The sequence below is a fragment of the Martes martes genome, assembly GCF_963455335.1.
Source record: "Martes martes genome assembly, chromosome: 1".
Lineage (NCBI taxonomy): Eukaryota > Metazoa > Chordata > Mammalia > Carnivora > Mustelidae > Martes > Martes martes.
Genome location: NC_137888.1, coordinates 105,959,187 through 105,983,169, shown reverse-complemented (window position 1 = coordinate 105,983,169; position 23,983 = coordinate 105,959,187). Strand labels below are relative to the sequence as shown.

Below are 23,983 nucleotides of genomic sequence, written 5' to 3'. Positions count from 1 at the left end.
CATCTATTAAAGGAGAGAAGACATAAACACAAACAACTATAACATGCCATAGGAAAAGAGGTCAAGAAAAACTGCCAAGATGTTCAGAAACAGGGGAAATTCTACTTCTCCTTGTCTTGGTTGCTTTCAGTGTTACTAAATGCTTCAGTGCTGCTTTGTCACAAAAGACTTTTATGTAACTAACCTAGATGCAGGCACATAAACTCCAGATGCTTACAGACTTTAAAAAGCATATGTATGGATAAGAGAGGTCTGCACGGCTAAGCAACCAAATGTGTACATGATTAAAATCTACAAGATCTGATTTTAGACTTCCCTAGTTACAGTCCTTTACCTTTTATGCTTCTGAACATGGGCCTGACAGCATACAAAAACCAAAGTTCACATTGTATTTATAAATGAAATCTGTTACCTAAGCTGGCTTATTTTTCTCAGACCTGTACGGAGAATGCCAAGACTCAAATCATAATGCTTTTCCCTTAGAGGCCTGAAAGAAAATAAACCAACAGCTCTGTTTCTAAACATAGTGCAAACCTCGGTGCTTTCACAGCTGGCGCCTTGAACCTCAGGTAACTCCCAACAAAGTGTGACAGAGCAATGTCGGTGGACTAAACAAAAGGTAAAAAGGCCTTTTTAAATCTCCGTATGATTTTTCCAGCAGCGTATTGCTGCCAACCTCTGGTCTAGAACCACATGGATTTACTTTTTCTGCTGCTCTATTAAATGTCAACCCAATGTGCAGCTGAATATTACCAAGGTAGCCAGCCCATCTCCAGTTCTAACCTGCAAAGCACCCGATGGGACTAGTCAAAGAAAACTTCAGTTTCAAGGATTCTGTTTATAAAGAAATGTGCTTAAAAATGCACACACAAACATAATGAAAAGTATTAGACAAGGAAAAAACCCAAGTATTACCTTAATATGCAATATTGCTGTTCCTGGAGGATGAGCATCTGTTATTGATCGTAGAAGTTTTCCGCTGGCCAAATCCCACATCGTGATCTAGAAGACAACTCAATGCTTCAAACACCAATCTATTGCTCTTTTTTGGACTTAAGTATCCTGCCTTGTGCAGAAATAATCCATCCCTGGTCTATAAACATTGCAGGCAAAAAACTATGAAGTTGAAATGTAACCAAAGGTCGCAGCTTCATTAAAGCATAGGGCCTTTATTCCCTCTTCTTCATCTTCCCTTCATCCTGCCCAACCTACTTTTCACTTCAGATTTTAAACATTGTTCTTATACCAAGAAGTAAAAAATTTCTTCAATGAGTCAATCTCTTTAGCACTGGTAAAAATTATAAGAAAGGCTCACTGCCAAACCAACTAGTGATGTATAAGTCACACGAGAAAAGCCAAAACTTACTGCCAGTTTCAGAAGTAGAAAGCAATTCTAAGAGTTATCCAGGAACACAGTAATGAGAACAGGGAAAGCAGAATATAGTATATTTAAAAAGCAGCAACAATTACCTATGCTACTATAAGGAATTAAATTTTGATATAACAGCCTGGTCAGTTTGTAAAAGCTATTTATTTACCTAGACTCATAAATTAAGATATTAAAAATCACAAATTCTGGCTCAGTTGATAATAATTATTAAAAACTGAATAAAAGACCGAGTAATCTCAGGTTAGCTCTACAGACATATCACTACAATTTTTGGTCTTTGAGATACTGATCTAGAAATATTGTTGGGTTTTTTTTTATTAATCAAACTGGGTAAATTTAATGAAAGTTTCTTTTCATATCCAGATACTCATGTACAGAACTCAATGCAGTGAATTCCCAAATAACAAATGGACCATAATAGCTGCGTTTGCATTTCACCTGAACAATTGCTTACTACATACTTTGTGCCCTCATCTGTCTCACCCATGCTTTTCTCCTAGCTCCAGTGTTAACCCACTTCCATTTTCTTCCTCCAGATTTCTATTTAAATTCTAGTTAGTTAACATATAGTATAATACAGGTTTCAGGAATAGTATTTAATGATTCATCACTTATATGTAACACTCAGTGCTCATCATAACAAATGCCCTCCTTAATACTAACCATCCATTTAGCCCATCCCCCACCCACCTCCCCTCCAGCAACCCTCAGTTTGTTCTCTATTGTTAAGAGTCTCTTAAGGGTGCCTCGGTGGCTCAGTCAATTGGGTGTCTGACTCTTGGGTTAGGCTCAGATCATGATCTTGGGGTCATGGGATCAAGCCCCCCATCAGGCCCCGTGCTCATCACAGAGTCTGCTTGTCCCTCTCCCCTGTTCCTCCCTGCTCATGTGCTAATAAATAAAATATTTTCAAAAATGGTCTCTTATGGTTTGCTTCCCTTTTTCCCCTTCCCATATGTTCATGTTTTGTTTCTTAAATTCCACATATGAATGAAATCATATGGTATTTGTCTTTCTGACTTATTTCACTTAGAATACACTGTAGCTCCATCAATGCAGTTGCAAATGGCAAGATTTCACACTTTCTGATGGTTGAGTAATATTCCTCTGTGCGTGTGTGTGTGTGTGTGTGTGTGTGTGTGTGTGTATGTGAATACACATACACCCCGCATCTTCTTTAACCACTCATCAATCAGTGGACATTTGGGCTATCTCCATTGTTTGGCTATTGTTAATAATGCTACTATAGGGCACCTGGGTGGCTCAGCGGGTTAAGCCTCTGCCTTCAGCTCAGGTCATGATCTCAGGGTCCTGGGATCGAGCCCCGCAACGGACTCTCTGCTCAGCAGGGAGACTGTTTCCCCTCTCTTTCTGCCTGCTTATCTGCCTGCTTGCGCATGCTCTCTCAGTCAAATAAATAAAGTAAAATCTTTAAAAAAATAATGTTACTATAAACATCGGGGTACATCAACCCCTTCAAATCAGTATTTTTGTGTCCTTTGCGTAAATACCTACTATTGCAATTGCTGGATCATAGCACAGTTCCATTTTTAACTTTTTGAGGAACCTCCATCCTGTTTTCCAGAGTGGCTGCACCAGACTGCATTCCCACCAACATGTAAGAGGATTTGCCTTTCTCCGCATCCTCACCACATCTGTGGTTTCCTGTGTTGTTAATTTTAGCCATCTTGACAGGTGTCAGGTGGTAGAGAGATACTAGGCTTTTTTTTAATTGATTTTAACATTGTCTTATGGATAAAATAAAGTTCACATTTACCTGTCCTTTAGCAAAGCCACAGAGAAGTCTTGAGCAGTCATTATTGATACTGAGGGCAGAGATGGCTCCGTACTGACCTCCAACACTAGTACTACCCAGACAGAGTCGCAAAGCTTGATTCTGATCTAAAGAAAGAGAATTTGTAAAATCAGGTGGAAGAAATGAAAGGAGTGGAAAAATATGTATTTAGTATCAGCTTGTTTTCAAAGACTTGGGAGGTAGCAAAAATCAAAAGAATCAAAGGATGAAGTTATATTCATATGTATTTATTGAGCATGTAGTAGATGCGGGGCATTGAATTATATACTAAGGATGAAGAAAAAAACCAAGATCTACAAGGAAGCATAATATAGAAGCTGATAATGATAAGTAAAAAAAATCCATAAATAATCTTTATCTCTTCGAACAAATGAATGATCTTTCATCTGTCTCATTCTAAAACTGTATTTCTTGCTGTTTTCTGTATGCAAGGTAACAGAGAATATCACTTTTTAAAGTAGCTTTAAAATTTCAAAAATCAAAATTTATTAATTCAGAATTTGGCTGAATTTACATTTATATTATCCACAAAGAAAAGGTTTCCTAGGCAAATTAACAGTGCAAACAAAATTACAGAGTAAATATTTAAACTACTTAAGAAAATTATTTTCAATCATCAACATTTGATATGCTAAAAGCAAACAGTTCAAATCTCTACTAGATTAAGTTATTTAAGGGTAAGGATCTTGCCTTAATCAATTCCGATTTTCTCTAAGAGGCATTCAAATATTTATTAAAACTTATTATCTAATAATTAAAAGATATTCCTCTAAGGCTTCTCCTAGGCAATGCTTATTTTGTGTACAGTTCATTACTGTACCCACTTGAAAACAATGAAATAAAAAATTCAAGTACAAGAAGGCATGCCTACAAAAATTAACTGTTTAGGGGGAAAGAAAGTCAGCATATCTGCACAATCTGGAGTTCTCTGAACTCACCCAGCAATTGTTTGTGCTTCCCTTAACTACTTACATGCTATTCTTTGGCAGTAGGTATGTCTTACTTCCACTATTAGACTATGTCCTTTCTAAGGGCTAAGATCATAAGTGAACTAACACTCCCAAAATACCAAGCCTGGTGCCTTGCACCCAGGAGGCATCTGACAATCATCTGAATAGCTTCCACATTTGCTTCTACTTAGTTAACATATAGTATAAGGGTAAATCTATAAGGGTAAACCTAGTTATCAGAACCTAAAGACATTCATTCTCAGATCTAGGGAATAATACTATGTAGAACTTTTGCCCATCCAAAGGGAATATTTATAAGAACATTTTTCTGTGTTCATAAACTGTCTTTAGGCAACAATGTTCGGTATACACACACACACACACACACACACACACACCCCACTACCTTAGGTCATATATGGAGGCAACAGATGGAATGAAAGTAAGTTAAGAGGCCAAGGACAGAAATTCCATATCAGTCTCACAAAGAAGCCCTGTGAATCTGGGCTGCCTGCCTTCCAGGCACAGAACAGTGTCTGAATAGCACCTGCTGGGATCTTTTGTAATCTGTGCTTTAAGATCCAAACTGAACACAGTTCTGACCCACCCATACTTACAGATACTCACTACTGGTTTCAGATCTAACAAAGTTCAGACTTTGCATTTTTAAGTATCCTTATAACTCAAGGAGAGTAAGAATAGGAGAATGAGGGAATATGATAAAGAATAAGGGTAAGATTAAGGGAGGAAATAAAGAAAAGAGAGGAAGAAAAACTTCTAGATTAAAAACCCAAACAGGATTCTGCTTTCCTATGGGTCCTATGTACTAATAACTAGCTGCAACAACAGGGGACCCAATTATCAAGCTTGGTCATTCCTGAAATACGTATGAGGTTTACATCCCTCGGGACTGTGTTAATAAAAACACTCTGAACTTTTTCCCTTGATTTTTACAATGTATTCGTTATCTTTATAATGTCCCTTTATATGGTAAGCATGGCAGTGAAGTGTTGGGACAGTGTATAAAATATACGCTGGTTTTAACTCCACAAAGATATTTGTCAATTCTTACTGCTGTCTTTTTACATTCTATTTACATTCTGTATTTATGGTACTGTAGTAACAAACCCACCATCATGCAATTTAGACTAAATTCAAAAAATGCAGAATTTCTGTATAAAGAAGAAACCAGAATCTTATGAGAGAGGCTTCTTCTGCTGGGGTAACTAAACATTTCATATCCCAGATTATTCTGGACACTTCTGGAAAAGGGCATTTGGTAGAAATAAAAATAAACCTCTTCCAAACACTTGAATTATAAAGTTATATGGAAAGAACAGAAGGACCTGAATAGAAGCAAGAGAGGTTTAAAAAAAAAAAAAAAAAAAAGATCAGAGCTCTCCATACTGCACTCCTCCAAGGGGCTCTTGAATGCCTTAATATTTAAGAAAATTCTGTTTCCCCTACACTCGAAGTCCACTTTATCTATTGTTGGGAGAAACCATCAAATTAGCAGTACATCTAATTTCATTTACAGAGTCACATAAAATCACATGTGGTTGGCATTGTCAACTTAGTTTAGAAAAAAAATTGGAGTAGGTCCTTATAAAGCAAATAACCCTAGGCAAGAAATATGAAATGAGACTATCAGTTTTCATATAAACTTCACAGAGTTGGCACAGAGCTTAAGTAAGAAAATGCCTATGAAAAATGTGAAAACTATCAAATGTTACAAAAATGCAAGGAATTATTATTAATGATAATAAATAGCTTATCAACTAAGACAACTTGAAGCCTAGTTATTGTAAATACTGCAATGAATTATACCTATTTCTTTTATTCATCTATCTATCAAAGTATACTTTGCTTAGGGCAGATCTCAGCATATTCTGGGCTTAAAAATCATGTGCTAAATAGGAAAGAAAAGCCACAAGTAATGTATAAATCCGTAATAGCCATAAAATCTAAATCTGAACATACTTCAAGAGAATTTCTGCTCTTTCCATATACCAAAATTGACCCAATCCTCTACTTCTTCATCCCTAATTTGTTTTAACTAGTTCCCAAAGACCTTCAAAGAAGGAAATAACTAGATCCTAGAAGAAATCAAACTTAATCGTGTGTATAGAGCTCTCCGATTGCCAGCATTCATCATTCTTCACTACTACTCTTTTTTTTTTACCCTTTGTGCATATTAAAATATTCTCTAAGACCAAAAGAAAAGAAGAGGTAGTAGAAAACACTTTTCATTAAAGATCATAAAACAGTTAGAAGCACTTTACCTGATCTCCACCTAACAAACACACAGAATTAAAGTCCTCATCTCCTCTGTAAAGCTCACTGATGGAAGCCCAGGACACAGTGAATTCCCATGGCTAACTGGCTGTCATCTAGAATGCCGACACTTATAGTAAGCTAGCTGTGTTCATTTCTAAACCTGCTCATGCCACTGTAACATTACTGGACTTTATTTAAAAACTTAATTAAACATAGGTGAACTGATGAAATAGAGTGAAAAATAAAGAGCTATTGTTCCCATGAAAACTAAATGAATGCTCATGAAAAACTTGGTAAAGGTCTTTCTTTGAAAACCTGTCATGAAATAAGATATGGACAAGATAACTGTCAAAGATTGAAGAGTTGTTTGGTAAGAATCTACAATTTCATACTCCTCAATTGATTCACAGGTGCCTAAGCTTCTACCTTTTTTTCTTTTAATTAAAAGTGCAAATTTTATGTGACTCATTAATGATGCAGTTTATTCCAAAAAAGGAGCTGCTGACCTCCAACTGGCAGATACAAACTCAAAGAAAAGGCTTTGGACTGTATCAAAAGATTAAGGAGAAAATATTTGTATATTTTCAATCAAAAATAAAACACTGAAAGTATGCATGTATTTATAATTTTTAACATTCCCTGCTTTAACCAGTTTCACTTAGCTGTTTTTTTTTTAGTAAGCATTTCATAAGAAGGCATGAACTGTAACTGACAGCATTCTCTTTCAACACTAAAAAGGTCAAAAGAAAAAAACAGTCACTCATGCAAACCAAAATTACTATACCTTTTCCTTTGAATCCATGGAGAAAAGATCAAAAGAAAGAGAAAAGCAAGAAATCAGTTCAAAAGTTCAGAGAAAAGACAGGTAAAATTTAAAAAATGTAAGTGACAACCTTTAGTTATCTCTGGGAATGTTACTAAGTGTGATTAACCAATTTGTGATTATATATTGATTATGGGAAAGAGAAAATGCATAATATCCAAATCATACAGCACAGTAAGTAAATCAAGTCCAGAAGTTTGATAGAAACAAAAACAACTTCAAAAAGATAATCTACTAAAGTATACTAACAACCCCCCCAAAAAAGGAAACTAAGGGCCTTGGAATAGGGACACATCTTTATGAAGATTTGAATTTTGAGATCCTGTGTAATAGGATAAAAACAGGATACATAATAAACATCACATACCTATAGTCCATTAAAGTAGGCAACATACATCACCTTTAAGAAGCTTACAATGATCACCATTTTAATGACCCAGGCCTCTATTCCAAAAAGAACCTGGTGTTACTTAAAACAAGTACAATTCTTCTTCCTGCTACACTTTTCCTATGACCAATAAAGATATTTAAATGAGATCAGATTTAACCCAGTCTTCTAATCTAGACACTTCATAGTAGCATCACTCTGCCATTTGTTACTGTCATGGCAAATTTTAACCCATTTGTTAAAACTCACTGTCCAAATAATCAGATTCCCACAAAAATATTGAGTAAAAGTTACAAACTGCATGATTAAAAACTCAAAGCAAAACCAGAATATTATGATTCTTTCTCAAAATGTTCACTTTGGCATGCTTCCTTTCCCATGAGACTGTAATGAAAGATTACCATTTCATATCTACAACAAAGCTGTTGAGACCTAAAAAAATTAAGAAGCAGGGCCAAGGAAATTAAGAAGACAGTAGCAAAAGACAATGTACTCTTCTCCTCTACTGGGTTTTTATTTTTAAAGTATTCATTTAATTTGTTGCAGTAGCTCTACATGGGTTTGATTATAAACAGATAAATATTCCTATAACCCTGTGGTAAGGAAGGGATGTTAAAGAGGACGGAGTTGAGGAAAAGTGGGAACAAAACATCAATGTGCATTCTGCAGAGAGAGAAACATATACATTATACTCAATTCTCACTCATCTTAGTTCTTCTTTTCTTTATATATCTTGGAATTTGCCTCCTTTTCTCTGAGGACAGAATTATTGCGAATGGTGAAAATGCACTGATCAAGGATTCAGTATTTCTTGATTCTGAACTTGGCTCTATGTATCTCTCTTAATCTCTCTAGTTCTGTCACCTCATATGTAAAATAAGGAGACTAAACTAAAGGTCCTTCTAAGATCCTTTCCCCAAATCCTTTCAATCTAACACCAATTATGCCTCCCCAGGAAAATAAGCATTCTTACACCTGATAGGAGAGCAGGCTGGTAAAACTTCCTGGAAGCAATTAGGTTATATAAGAAGTGTTTAAAATGTTCCTAATTAATTAAATTATGAAACCTGGAAAAAATAAAAATAAAAATTAGAATGAATGTTCATACCCTGACTTTAAGGAATCTCACCTTTGGGAATTTGTTCTAAAGAAGTAATCATGTGCATAAAAATGCAGTTACAAAGATGTTCACTGCTATACTGTTTGTCTAGAAACAACCCAAATGTCTCTATGTAGGAAATGGTTAAGTGAATTATGGTGAGTCCACTTAAAAGAATATTATGTAGCCATTAAAAATGGTGTTACAGGGTGCCTGGGTGGCTCAGTGGGTTAGGCCTCTGCCTTCGGCTCAGGTCATGATCTCAGGATCCTGCGATTGAGTCCCGCATCGGGCTCTCTGCTTGGCAGGGAGCCTGCTTCCTCCTCTCTCTCTCCGCCTGCTTCTCTGCCTACTTGTGATCTCCGTCAAATAAATAAATGAAATCTTAAAAAAAAAATGGTGCTACAGATGAATATATAATTACATGCAAAGACGGTCATTATGAGGAAAAAGCTGGTTAAAAATTACCATGATTCCATTTTGGGTGTGTACATATATACACACATGTACAAAAAAAAAGATTAGAGGGCCATACAGAAATGTTAGGGATTACTCCTGGAAAGTAGAGTTTGTCATACTGTATCTTCCACCTTTTGTTCATAGAAATTTTCTACTATGAACACGTATCCATTATGAAATAAGAAATAAGTTATTATTCAAAGAATCAATTCTAAAATTCTCTCAAGAGAATTATACTTTGTTTTCATTCTTCCCACTCCCAAAAAATAAAACTCTATTATTTAAATCAATCACCTCTAGGTATTAAAATCACATGATAATTAAGATTTTTAGCATATTTATAAGGAGGAATTCAAACTGTTCAAAAACAAGAGAAAATAACCAGTTCTTCACTCATATGGTAAATAATGATTCAAGGCCAACAGAGATCAAATTGTTGTATTGTAGTACTGCATATTAAAATGTTCCCACGTAATCCTCATACAATACCCTGTAGATTCCATACTAAAATACAATGTTATTGGGAATTCCATTTAAGAGAGATGCAAAAGACTGAAGATGCAGAACATTAAAAATGACAGAAAAATATTATCTGATAGTATAAAAAAAAAACCAGAAGATGATGTTCTGCTCATAGTACTGAATTCAAAAGTAAAGCAAAGAGTAAGGAAACTTGGGCCAGTTGGTCTCATGTAGGAAAAAAAAAGAGAAAATACTTAAGACTATCATCTACTATACAAATGAATGTTAAGTTTTCTTATCAATAAAGGAATGTGATTATGGGCTAGAAATTTTTCAGGTTAGAGGGATTTACAATGTAAATGAAAAAAGAACTTATTGTCAGTTTGAGTTATGAAAAATTACTGAGAAAGCCTGTGAGTCTCTTTTCCTGAAGATCTTTTAGAATACCTGCTAGGATATGATTTAGAATAAAAAATCACCAACACCACAAACTGAGGCAAACAAGAGGACAACCCAAGGTCCCTTTCAACTTTATATTCTTTCTGTCCAGGTCTGCAGAGTCAAAGATATGATATGATAACTTACAAATTCATGAAGAAGAAAAACTTGCAGTGAGCAACAAAATGAACTTGGGTCAACTAATTTTAACTACAAAACTACTGACTGGGGTGCAGGTGGCTCAGTTCGTTAAGCATCCGCCTTCAGCTCAGGTCATGATCTCAGGACTCATGACCCCAGGGTCCTGGGATGGAGTCCTGTATCAGGCTCTTTGCTCAGCGGGTGGCCGGCTTCTTCCTCTGCCTGCGGCTCACCCTGCTTGTGGGCATGCACAAGCCCACACTCGCACTCTGACAATAAATAAACTGCTGACTGCTACTTTTCAAACTTTTCTGATTTTTTTTTTCACAAGAAAACAGAGTTTACAATTAAAGTATTAAAAGATATAAAATCCAAAAGGATACTTAATATCTACAGTATGGAAAGTACTTAGAAAATTTACCAAATATTAAAGCCAATCCATGAGATGTACCCACAGCTATCAGACTGGATACTGCCTGAGAACAAAAAGGAAGATTACATTTTGAAATATCACATCAAGGATCCTGAAACAATCCAAGTTGAATTTGTTGGTCTTCTTTCTTTTAGGCACCAGATGACATACCAACTATTATAAATAAGGAGAATTTCATCTAGGAGGCAAAACGGAAATGAAACTCAGGACGTTTTATTTCTGGGAATCCCTCTAAATTTACTCCAAGGGTAACAATATCAAAATATCATATGTTCAACATTATAGGCAAAAACACACCACTTAGTTTCCTCTAAAGCAATTTAAAAAAGAAAAAAAATTTCAGGGGTCCAGACAAAGTAAGAGGCACTTTGCTACCCAACCAAGAGTCAGCTATAAGGTGTGGGAAAGGGGTGAGAAAGCCCTTCAGTTTATTCATAGGAGCCAAAAGGCACCAGAAATATTCAAAATTCAGCCCACTTCCTCACCAACTGACTAACTAATAAGAAAGCTACAAGACGCAGCTGGAAGTATTCAAGAAAAGAAGGCACTAGTGTGCTTTCAATATCCCCCCGTTCTCTATAATCGTGCCACAGATTTACTATTTGGCAGGCTTGGCAAGGGAGTTCAGAACTATTAAATGTACTATTTACCACAAAGTGATTTCACCAAATGCTGTTTTCCACTCCCTTATAACCAAAGGGAGGCCAAATCACAGAAGGAGCAAATTTACTTGGGCATGGGAGGACCACATATAAATAATCCTGGAAAAGGCTAATCATTATTCCATTATATGCTTCTCAAACAAAAGCCTAAAGAATAATAATACACTAGAAAGGAAGAGAACATTCAATATAGAAAAATTTTAAACTTGACTACTGGCAGTAAATGACCTATGAATTTATTATCATAATAACTTATGCAATAACTTTGAACATTAGAAGAATAAATCTAAGAAAACCTAATCAAATTGAAAGCTTACCTTTAAAGGATTATTTAAAGTGTACTTACAATTGCTGTAGGCAAGCCAGCATCCACTTTGTCCTAAGCAAAATTAGAAAGAGTATTTGAAAAGATATTCTCATTTTTATTTATTATTTATTTTTTTAAAAGATATTCTCATTTTTAAACAGAAAATGATGTAAGCCCCTCTTTTTACATATACTTTAATCCAAATCAATCCAGACAAGAGATGGAACCTTCATTTTTGCCCCCAACTAAGAGAAACCACAAAAGTTGCACATAACAACAAAATACAAAGAGCATGAGAGTGGATTATTTTATTTTACTAACTGTAACAAATGCTTTAGGAAAGATACTGATTATAAATGAAAACAAAGAAAAAGAGAGGAAAGAAGTTCCATTTTCAATAATGTGAATACACCCTAAGCACTACAGGTTAAAATGATAACAGTACATGAAGATTTTAGAAAAGGGAAACATGCTACAATATTCTTCCTCTAAGCTTCCTACCCAGCAGATTATCCAATAACCCCTCAATTAAACCCAAGTAGGGTGTATTCAGTCAGTTCTTAAGCATAAGAAAATAAAAAATTAACTCTATACAGTAACATATGACCTTGGAAAAGTCACCTAACCCTCTGGTTATTAGTTTCCTCCTCTGTTAAAGGAAATAGTAAATACTGCCCTACATACCTCAATGAATTGTCCTGAGGATCACATTAAATGTAAAGTATCATATAAACGTAAAGGTATCCATGTGATACTTTTATAGCTTTAAATAATAAGAGCTCACAATGATCAGCACTGTAGTAGCAAAGAGCTTTCATATACATATATTACACTATTTGCTTCTCAAACTGCAAGGGACACATAAGACATGTATTATTCTGACTTTCCAGATTAAGAAAACACAAGTTTTAAAGAGCATAACTGACTTGCCCAAGGTTATTCAAGAAGTGGCAGAACTACGTCTCAAACCCAGCTTCAGTTCCCAAGCCAGGCCCTTTAATTAATATTACTCCTACATTTCTTTTCTGTCTGTCCTTGCCAATGTGGTCAATTAGTCATCAGAATCTCTCAGAAGGCAGAATCAATTTTATACAACTTCATGGAGCTTCCTGGGAGCTAAGTCAAGAAAATTACTCCAGAGCACAGGAATATAAGGAAGAACAATGACAAGGCTGCTACGTTCAATGTTCTGGAGAGCAGGATATACCCAACCTTGTATGGACAAGTGTGTGTCAAGTACACCTAACATGCCTGACAATTAAGATGCATGCAATAAAATGAATGATTGATCTGTGCCCTGGACAGAGAAAAAGAATGGAGAGAGCAGATGAAGAACATAAAGTAAATTCGAAATGGAACCTGAATAATGAAATCAGAAAGTCAGCTTGCTTTAAAGTTAAAAACAGAATTCATTGTTTATACACCACTGAAAAGAAATAAGATAAGAAAAAAGTTAAAAACAAACAAAACCCTCAAAAAATTAAATTAAAAATATAAAAAATAAAAACAACAACAAAAAACCCCAGAGATGTGGAAAGCATTTTAGAGATCACAGAATTTTAGTACTGGTGTTGCAACATCTTCAAGTAGTGATTCTCGAAAGCCAGGCTACATTAAAATCATTGAGGATACCTGTTAAAATGCAGATCCCTATGCTATACTAGGAAAGATGCCAATTCAGTAGGTCTGGGTGGTGCCCAGGAATCTGCATTTTAATCGGCATGCCGGGAGCTTCTTATATGTTGGACACATTCTGGAACACTGTGCTAAGGTATCTCTATTATCTTGGGTGATCATCAAAGTAATAGATACCCTTTAAAATGATTTTGCATTAGTTTAAAATACAGTCATCTGTCATAGTACTTTCACCTGTGAATGAGCTGTGACCTTCATTCACAACTCCAAAAGTTTCATCTCTCCTACGTGTTCTTCATGCATGGGCTGCAAAGCCGTGATGAGCGAGGCCCCAGGCAACCCTCATAACATAACCATCATCATCCACATGGCTGAAGGTATTATTGAACAACTATTTAGGACAGATACCCCAAAATATAACTAGCTTTACATGTTAATAAACCAACCATCACAGAAGTGCATACAATTTAAATTGAGCTGGTAATCCAAAAGTAGGAAGGCAGTGTATGAGCACTGTCACAGGAAAAGCAGGTTTCACTTTAACAGACCAAAGGAGCTCAGCCATAGCAATGAAATAAGAACAGAATGCAAACACTCTGGGATTTATTAGAATTTTTCCCTCCTCTTCAAGAGGGAGAAGAAACCCTTTTAAATAACAGATTTATCTGATCAATGTTCAGTGTCTGAGTTTTAGTTCAGTCTCCATTATTCAAAATATTTTTAAAACTGCACAGGTGGGTCAAATGACTGTTCTGGTTCATCTTGATCTTGAAAGGAATGAATTTCATCACCTACATAAGGATTAAATTCAGAAAACGTCATGGAAATGTAATCCTCAACAGGTGGTTCCCATTCTAGCAAATCTGAGTTACTCTCCACCTAAAAGAGGAAGGACAATTGCCCAGGTTCCCTCCATGGCTTGACTATCTCTCTATTTAAATTGACTTCATGATATATGAGCTGGGTCAGGGTATATCAATTGCCCACAGAGAACACTTTCTTCTTTTTTCACTTTGGTTGGTTTGGTTTCTACATCAAAAGCTTTCTCAGATAAACGTGACAATTACAATGTGATTATGATGTTGTGATGCTACTCCTTTATCAAGCTCTTACCCTTCTGGAAAATTAAAACTGTCCAAACTGAATATGCGAAATACCAATTAAACTCCATGAAAACATTAAAAAAGTCAAAGTTCCTGGGATATGAATATGTCATCATTGTCATCATCATTATTACACATAGGACCTACACAATCAATTCAGAAAACTGAAACTGAAAGACCACATAGAATTAATAGGCTTAGACGTCAAAGGAAAATTTGATAAAACATACCAGAATCCGCATCTATTGTCTATTGATCTATTAAACATTTTTGCATCAACTCAGTACTCCAAAAAAATTTTCAAAGAAGACCACAGACATTCTGTTGCAGCCATTACACACTGGCCACATTCACCAATACCACCTCCATTTCACAACAAAGCAGCACGACAGCTGGAGCCAGAAACCCCAATTTTGAGTAATTGTTCTGCTATCTCCTAACCCAATGATGTAAGACGAGTTAATATATCACCTCTCTGAGCCTCTCTTCTCATTTGTAAAACAGGATATGGCTTTCCTTACTTTCAAAGTTGTAAGAGTAAATAAAATAAGGTACATGAAAAGGGTTTTGTGAATTACAAGAAAATCACTCAGTTGTAAAAGATTCTGATCAATCATTTCTCCATATGAAAAGACTAAAAAAAAACAAGCACTCTAACTCAACCAAATACACAAGATGGCAACTAAACTGAAAAGGAATTTAAAGAAAAGGCAGATAGTGTTCCTTTTAGGCTTGCTGCCATATTTCATTTAGGCACACCAGAGACTCTGAGCAGACCTTTATTTCATGGCTGCACTAATTTCTACGTCAAGATGTGTAGCCATGTCTTATGAGTCAAAAACAATCACACAAAACCCATGAAAGCCAGATTCTATTTCTTTTTTTAAGCCTCGGGCCAAGAGAAGTGCTGTGCTTTGTTTTATGCTCATTCCTACTTCATTATGCCATTGCAGGTTACAAAGCTGGGGAAGAGAACAAAATACTTACAGCTGCAGACACTATCTGGGCAGAAATTCCCTTCAAAAGTGAATGTCGCATAACTGACCCATGGAGTGAAAAAGAATCAGGTAATTTCTTCTTCCTAAAAAAAAAAAGAAAGAAAAGAAAAGAAAAAAAAAAAAGAAAATGTTTAAGAACATAAAAAAATTTTTGAAAAAGCAGGGTCTCAAAGCTTTGAAAGTCCAAAACACACATAAAAATAAGAAAAATAAGAAAAGTAGAAAACAGCACTGACTGTAATTTGTTAGCTCTGTTTGCAAAAGGGTATAAAGATTCCAACAGTCCTACATTAAAATGTTGTACTAAACCCACCCTGAACCTCAGAGAAGCACAAGCAGGAAAATAAATAAAGCCACCATTCCTTTTTCACTGATTCAAATTGCTCCTCACCCACCTTCAACTATAGCAAGACATTCAACTACTCACCAGAAGACTGCCTATCGTGCCCTGCACGTCTACCTTACCTCTACCTACCTTCTACCCTTGCCCACCTTTCTTGCCCTCCTGTCTTTAACTGCCCTCTCTCATTCTTCCACCAAGCACCTCAAAATCCCCACTCATTATTCTTTCTCTGCTGCTCCTACTAACAGCTCCTTTCACTTACCCAACTCATCATCATACAAAAAATAATTTTTAATTTTCTCCCAAACACTGAGCACCTCCTCTCTGTGACTGAAAGTATGCCCTGGGGAGACAAAAATAAGGAAGTCAAGGTTCCTGGTTTCAAGGACCTCGCAGCCTAAATAGAGGGATTCATAAGTAACTTAATCTTTTTTTTTTTTTTTTAAGATTTTATTTATTTGAGAAAGAGAATTAGCAAGAGAAGGAGAGAGAATGCAGAAGAGCAGGGGGAATGGCAGAGGCAGAGGGAAAAGCAGACTCTCCACTGAGCAGGGAGCCCGACGCCACTCGGGGCTTGATTCTAGGACTCCAGGATCATGACCTGAGCTGAATGCAGATGCTTAACTGCCTGAGCCACCCAGGAGCCCTATAAGTAACTTAATCTTAAAAGATAAATGTTAGAAAAGAACAACGGATAAAGCACTACAGAGATGAAATAAAGAGTTTAATCCTATTTATTAGGGGGCTATCAGAGACAGCTATAGAAAAGAGATGTCTGACCTGGCCTGGATGGATAATGAGGAGGGTGGCAGGCAACAAAAAGGCACAAATAGAAACATGAAGATGTCTATGTGAGGGGAATATAAGTACACAAAAGGCACCAACCACAAGGATGGGTGTGGGGGTGTTTAGAGATTAAGTCAAAATGGTAAGCAGGGTCCAGACTGATGCTATGCAAGAGTTCTGACATTAAAGAAGGCAAAAAAAAAAAAAACCAAAGACACCATATATATTCTCTTAATTTGAGTACAACTGACACGCGTTAGTTTCAGGTGTACAACTTAGTGATTTGACAAGTACATATAGTATGTTGTGCTCACCCCAAGGGCAGCTACCAGCCTTTCCGTTCCATCACCATTACAATATCACTGACTGGATTCCTTGTGCTGGGACTTGTATTCCTGTGACTTACTCATTAAAAGACACTGTATCTTCGAAGCAGGTAGAGACCAGACAGTCAAAATCACTTATCATGGTTCCATACAAATTTTAGATTTTCTACTTTTGCGAAAAATCTCAATTAAAAAAAAATTTTTTTTATTAACATATAATGTATTATTTGCCCCAGGGGTACAGGTCTGTGAATTGTCAGGCTTACATATTTCACAGCACAGACCCTCCCCAGTGTCCATAACCCAACCACCCTCTCCCTACCCCCCCCCAATATGTTTTTGATAAAAGATTGTGTTGCATCTACAGATGGGCTGGAGAGGGGGTATAGCTCAGTGGTAGACGATTTGACTGCAGATGGCTTGGAACAGTATGGACATTTTAATAATATTAATCCATGAACATGGGATATTTTTCCATTTATTTGTGTCCTCAATTTCTTTCAGCAATGTCTTATAATTCCCAGTGCATAGCTCTTTCACTTCTTGGGTTAAATTTATTCATAAGTATTTTACTGTTTTTGATGCTACTATAAATTGAATTATTTTACTCCTTTTTCAGATATTTCACTGTTGGTGTTTAGAAACACAACTGACCCCAATTAGCCTAAGCAATCTTGAGAAAGAACAAAGCTGGAGGCATCACACTTTCTGATTTCAACCTCTCTTACAAAGCTGTACTCAACAGTATGAAACAAAAACAAAACAAAAATCAGTACGGTACTGGCATAAAACTGACAGACACCAATGGAACAAAACTGAGAGTCCAGAAAAAAACAGCTATATATATATTCAACTACTATTTGACAATGAAACAGAAAACATTCAATGGGGAGAGAATATAGTCTCTAATAAATGGTGTTGGGAAAACTAGATAATCACATGCAGATGAAACTGTACCTTTATCTTACACCACTCACAAAAATTATAGGAATTAAATGGATTAAAGACTTAACTATAAAACCCAAGCCATAAAATTCTTAGAAGAAAACATAGGGGAAAGAGCTCCTTAATGTTGATCATGGCAATGGATTTTCTGTATAAGTCACCAAAAGCACAATCAACAAAAGCAACTATAAATAAATGAGACTATACCAAACTAAAAAACTTTTGCACAGCAAAAGAAAATCAACAAAATGAAAAGACAACCTACAGGGTAGTAGAAAATAGTTGTAAATGGTTTATCTGGTAAGGGGTTAATATCCAAAAAATACAGCAATCCTCCCTTATCTGCATGGTTTCAGTTACTTGTTGTCAACCACAATCCAGAAGCAGATGATCCTCCTTCTGAGGTGTTGTCAGAAGGTTAATAGTGTAGCCTAACCCAGTGTCATGCCTATGTCACTCACCTCACTTTATCTCATCACATAGGCATTTCATCATCTCAAGACATTATAAGAAGGGTAGGTATAGTATGATAAAATATTTGAGAGAGACCACGTTCACATAACTTTTATTAGAGTACATTCTTATAATTGTTCTATTTTATTACTGTTGTTAATCTCTGTGTCTAACTTACAAACCATACTTTATTATAGGTATATACAGGAAGAAACGTAGTTTATATAGGATTAAGTACTATCTGCAAGTTTTAGGCATGCACTGGAGGTCTTGGAATGTATCCCCAGTGGAAAAGGGAGACTGTCCAAATAGCAAAAACAAAAAACAAAAAACAACAAAACAAAAAAAAACACACAAAAAAATCAAATAATTTGAGTAAAAAATAGGCAGAGGATCTGAACATTTTTCCAAAGAAGACATACACATGGCCAACAAGTACACGCAAACTGTTTAGCATCACTAATCATCAGGGAAAGGCAAATCAAAACTGCAATAAGATACTGCCTATTGCAATGGCTATTATCAAAAAGACAAGGTGGCTCAGTCAGCTGGGCATCTGTTTTCGGCTTAGGTCATGGTCCCAGGGTCCTGGGTTCGAACCCTGCACTGGACTCCCTGTTCAGCAGGGAGTCTGCTTCTCCCTCTCCCTGCCGACCCTGGCCTGTGCTCACTCTCTCTCTCTCTCTTTTTCACTCTCTCAAATGAATAGGTAAAATCCTAAAAAAATTTTAAAAAGGCAATAGATCACAAGTGTTGGTGAGGATGTGGAGAAAAGGAAATCCTTGCGCACTGGTGGGTGGGAATGTAAACTGGTGCAGCCACTGTGGAAAACTGTATTGAAGTTCCCCCCAAAATAAAAACTGAACTACCATATGATCTAACAATCCCACTTCTGGGTAGATAGCCAAAGAAAACAAAATCACTATCTCAAAGAAGTATCAGCGCTGCCATGTTCATTACAGCATTATTCATAATAGCCAAGATATGGAAATAATCTAAGTGTCCACCATCAGACAAATGGGTAAAAATAAGAGGATGGACACACAGACACACAAACACACGCACATACACAGGAGTATTATTCAGTCATGATAAAGAAGGAAATCTTGCCATGTGTACAACATGAACTAACCGTGAGGGCATTATGCTACATGGAGTAAGTCACACAGAAAGAAGACAAATACTGTATGATCTCACTTACATGTGGAATTTTAAAAAAGACTAACTCATAGAGGCAGAGTAGAACTATAGTTACTAGGGGCTGAGAAGTGAGGGAAATGTGGAGATGTTGGTCAAAGATACAAACTTCAAGTTGTAAGATGAGTCAGTTCTAGGGAGTTCTAACGTATAGAACGAGGACTATAGCTGACAATAACGTGTTATATACTTGAAAGTTACTAAAAGAGTCAGTTCTAGGGAGTTCTAACGTATAGCACGAGGACTATAGCTGACAATAACGTGTTATATACTTGAAAGTTACTAAAAGAGTAGATCTTAAATGTTCTTACCAAAACAGAAAGGGTAATTATGTGAGGTGATGAAGGTACTAACTAACCCTACTGGGTAATGATTTCACAAATAGTATATCAAAGAATCACACTTATACCTTATATTTGCCTAATGTTATATATCAGTCATATCTCAATAAAGCTGGGGGAAAAACACATTTATCTATTTGTAGGAGATAGTGATGAACAGGTTAATATATCCAGCAATGGTCCCTATCCCACAAGAGTTGACAAGCTAAGAAGACAGCACTAATACAGGCAAAATTTAGGAAAGGAAAAATACACATGACTTTATCAACATTAAAGTTACATATGAATTCAATAAAGTATTTACATTATCCTTCCTCCACTTCGCTTTCCTTTTCATGTGCTCTCCAAGAATTTAGGAGGTGAAAAGCAGCCAAAATGAAGTTACTTAGGGTTAGAAGTCCCTTTCCCAAATCTTTAATCATTTTGTGATTCTCCTCTGAACCCATTCCAAGGCAATGAAGGAATGCTGCAGCTGACCTTAGAGAGTGGGAGGAAGGGGATGGCCAGTACAGAGACCATAATGGCGGTGAGGTGAACCAAACTCTGTGTTTCTACCACAGACACTGTGCCAAATTTGACTCATGCTCCCTCCTAGGGCTCTACTGCTTCTGGGGGGGCGGGGGGCCCTGGCTGTAATTATACTTCCTACTGGAGGTGCAGAGGACAGTGGTCATGGCATCCACCTGTTTAGCCTCTCCCCTCAACAGTGGAAGATCTTTAGGGTCTAAGAAGCAAATTATTTCCACCCAAGTGGGCCTTCTATTCCCTATGCAGGGCTTCAGCAGACCATACTGTAGCACAGATTTACATTTTTTTTTTTTAATTTTATTTATGTGACAGAGAGAAATCAGAGCTAGGCAGAGAGGCAGACAGAGAGAGGGGGAAGCAGGCTCCTGCCGAGCAGAGAGCCCGATGCGGGGCTCGATCCCAGGACCCTGAGATCATGACCTGAGCCGAAGGCAGAGGCTTAAACCACTGAGCCACCCAGGCGCCCCCACAGATTTACATTTTAAATGGTCAATACTGCAAGCACATGCAAGTGTGATTTAATTGAATACTTACCTTTTTAAGTTGGTCCTGTCACCACTATCTGAACTTGCCACAGACGAAGTATCATAGGAGTGAGAATCAATAGTATCAATGTTTAACAATGTAGGATCCTCAAGAACAAAAGATTCCTCTTCATCATCAGTCTAAATTGGAAGAAAATGGATCAATAAATTCAGAATTCCAAATACCCTGTAAGTCAGACAGGCATTACGGGTTTCTCAAAAACACTCTTGTGATCATTTCTGCTTTTTTTTTTAATCTTTTTTCTATGCATTGTTATTGAATGAATAACATTCAATAATGAATCTAGATAGATCTCTGTCTCTACAAAGAGTTCATTCCAAAAATTTCTCCCTTGTACCAAGAAGAAGCAGGAGCAGTTATGCAAATTATTGTTAGCAGCAGAATATTTCTTAAAATTCGAACCTCTACAGATGATTGACTAGTTAACTAACAGCCAGTGGCTAATTAGAAGAAAACAAATACCACCTTACTACAAACAGTACGCCGTGAGAAATATGACAAACAGAAGAAAGGCACCCTGGGTTTGAAAGAGCATCTGCAAACACAGTGATTTCATAAAACGGATTTTGCTCGTGGAAAAGGTAGTTCTGGAATATATGAGCAGGAGTCATAGGTGATCCTAGAAAGATCAGCTGGGACCCAAACTGTAAAAAGCCTTATATTCCACCATACCAGCTGACAGCAGGGCCCATGTCCTCCTTGTCTACCACAATATTCCCTAGTGCCCAGTACTACACCAGACATACAATCAGTATTACTCATTGAATGAAACAGGGTATTATATAGAGTAGACAGTAGGCAGGCAACAAAGATGTTTAAGAAGTAGGTGCACATGACAGGACCCACCTTTTACAAGGATAAGTGGGGCAGCAGGAAGACGGATGAGGACACTGGGGGAGACTGAGACAAGGAAACTATTAAGAACCAGTAAGAAGGCAAGGCAATGTCAAGGAAAAAGACAATAGAGCCTAAGAATTTGGCAGAAGAGGTCAAGAGAAGGACAAATTAAAGAAACATTACTGGAAAACACAAGGTCCCTGTTTACCATTTTAACAGCGGGGGCTAGGAAGTGGGGTGGTAAAGGAGAAATCGAAGAGGACTCCAAGGTTTCTAGCTTGAACAACCAGACAAATGGTGATACTTGTTTCACTAAGAGAGCAGAAGAATAGCAGATAAGGCAGAAGGAGGAGTTTAGCTTTGAACAGGTTGATTCTGAGCAACAGACATTAAAGAAAAATGTCCTGACCATACTCCTCTTTCGGCTGGACTACATTCTGCCTTACCATTTCCATCAGCACCCATAATGAGAGCAATCTCAATTCATTATCTCCACACTCTCCACCATTGCTAGCTACTGACTACTGCCTCGGCTGAAGGTACTAGCCAAATCCATGGCCCATCTTCAGTTAGCATGCCCTTGTCCTGACATCATTTAACACTACTGACCATTCCCTACTTCTTGAAACTTTCTCTTCCCTTGGTTTCCAGTACATCTGTGCCCTGCTACACCTCCCAACTTATGAGGCCTCTTCTAGCAGTCATGTTCTCTATTTTCTCCTCAGCCCAACCTCTAACTGATGCTATTCTCTGGGATTATATTCTTAGCTCTCTTCACTTCCAATTTCACACACTTCCTATATGAAGAAGCTAATCCATACCTATAGTTTCAAGTCCAATGTCATGCTAATGATTCCAAAAGCTGTATCTTCAGTATCAACATTTCTCTTGAGGTTTAGGCCCATTTCCAACTGCTTTTCAGGTATCTACACACACACACACACACACACACACACACAGTCTGCTAAGAACAAGATTAGAATTAGCAAGGAGAGATCGTCTCTTCACAGCTGTAGAGTGGAAAAAGGCTGTAGGGAAAAGGGAAAGGAAATAATTCAGAAATTAGAACTGCAGCACCAAGGGCTTAAGCAAGAAGGTCAATCAGAATCTTATCTGATTTTCTTAAGCAGCCTGGGGATGTAATTAAAGAAAACAGATCAGTTAAATTAAGCCAGGGTTAAGGGCTTACAGAATACATGAAAGGAAAAAAATGAAGAGAATTAAAGCTTATTAATATGGCTAAATTTAAAATTACTATCTACACAGCAGAGATACCAATTTTCCTGCACTGATACGTAAAATCTACACAATCCTATCAAATTTCAGTGTGTGTCTGTGTATAAACTAAAAAGTGATTCTAAAACTTACATGGAAATGCAAAAGACCAAGAATAAGCAAGGCAATCCTGAAGAGCAACAACAAGGATCTAAGACTATTAGATACCAAACACTGGAATGTGATATGGGGGCAAGTGTAGAAAGACCAATGGAATTAGACCCATACAGACATTATCACCTAATTTAAAACAAAAGTGACACCACAGAAAATAATATTTTTTCAGTAAATGGTGCTGGCTCATACCTCACACCATCACATACAAAAAATTCCAGATGAACTGCAGATCTAAGTTTGAAAGACAGAAAAATAAAAATTTTAAAACAAAGTAAGATAGCATCATCATGACCTTGGAATTTTCAAAATATTCTTAAAACAAGACATACAAAAAAACTAACCATAGTGGAAAAACAAAATAAGCTGAACTACATTAAGAACTTCTGCTCATCAGGGCGCCTGGGTGGCTCAGTGGGTTAAGCCTCTGCCTTCGGCTCAGGTCATGATCCCAGGGTCCTGGGATGGAGCCCCACATAGGGCTCTCTGCTCAGTAAGGAGCCTGCTTCCTCCTCTCTCTCTACCTGCCGCTCTGCCTATTTGTGATCTCTCTATCAAATAAAATCTTTAAAAAAAAAAAAAAAAAACTTCTGCTCATCAAAAGAAACCATTAATAGAGTGAAAAAGTGACCCACAGAATGGAAGAAGATATTTGCAATACATATATCTAATAAAGTGCCTATATACATCACATATAAAGACTTCCTACAAATAAGTTCACATATAAAGAGTAGTCTTTATATGTGACTTTATATATATGTAATATATATATGACTTTATATGTGACTTTATATATAACTTCCACATATAGGTTCCTACAAATAAGATTTCCTACAAATAAGTTCAAAAAAAAAAAAAAAAGTGAGCAAGAGACATGAAAAGGCAATTCACAAAAGTGACATCCAAATGGC

General features: G+C 36.7%; 1 protein-coding gene across 2 annotated transcripts in view; it reads right to left on the bottom strand.

Moving 5' to 3' along the window:
- Positions 1–23,983, bottom strand: part of VPS8 (VPS8 subunit of CORVET complex) — a 251,261-nt gene that overhangs the window by 210,351 nt on the left and 16,927 nt on the right. For both annotated transcript variants that reach the window (XM_080796297.1, XM_080796298.1), the window contains exons 4-9: positions 20,835–20,965; positions 15,371–15,464; positions 11,685–11,717; positions 10,665–10,719; positions 3,168–3,292; positions 916–1,002 (exon numbers count right to left, since the gene is read on the bottom strand). In XM_080796297.1, the coding sequence (XP_080652423.1) occupies positions 916–1,002; positions 3,168–3,292; positions 10,665–10,719; positions 11,685–11,717; positions 15,371–15,464; positions 20,835–20,965 (525 nt within the window). The remainder of the gene's footprint in view (positions 1–915; positions 1,003–3,167; positions 3,293–10,664; positions 10,720–11,684; positions 11,718–15,370; positions 15,465–20,834; positions 20,966–23,983) is intronic.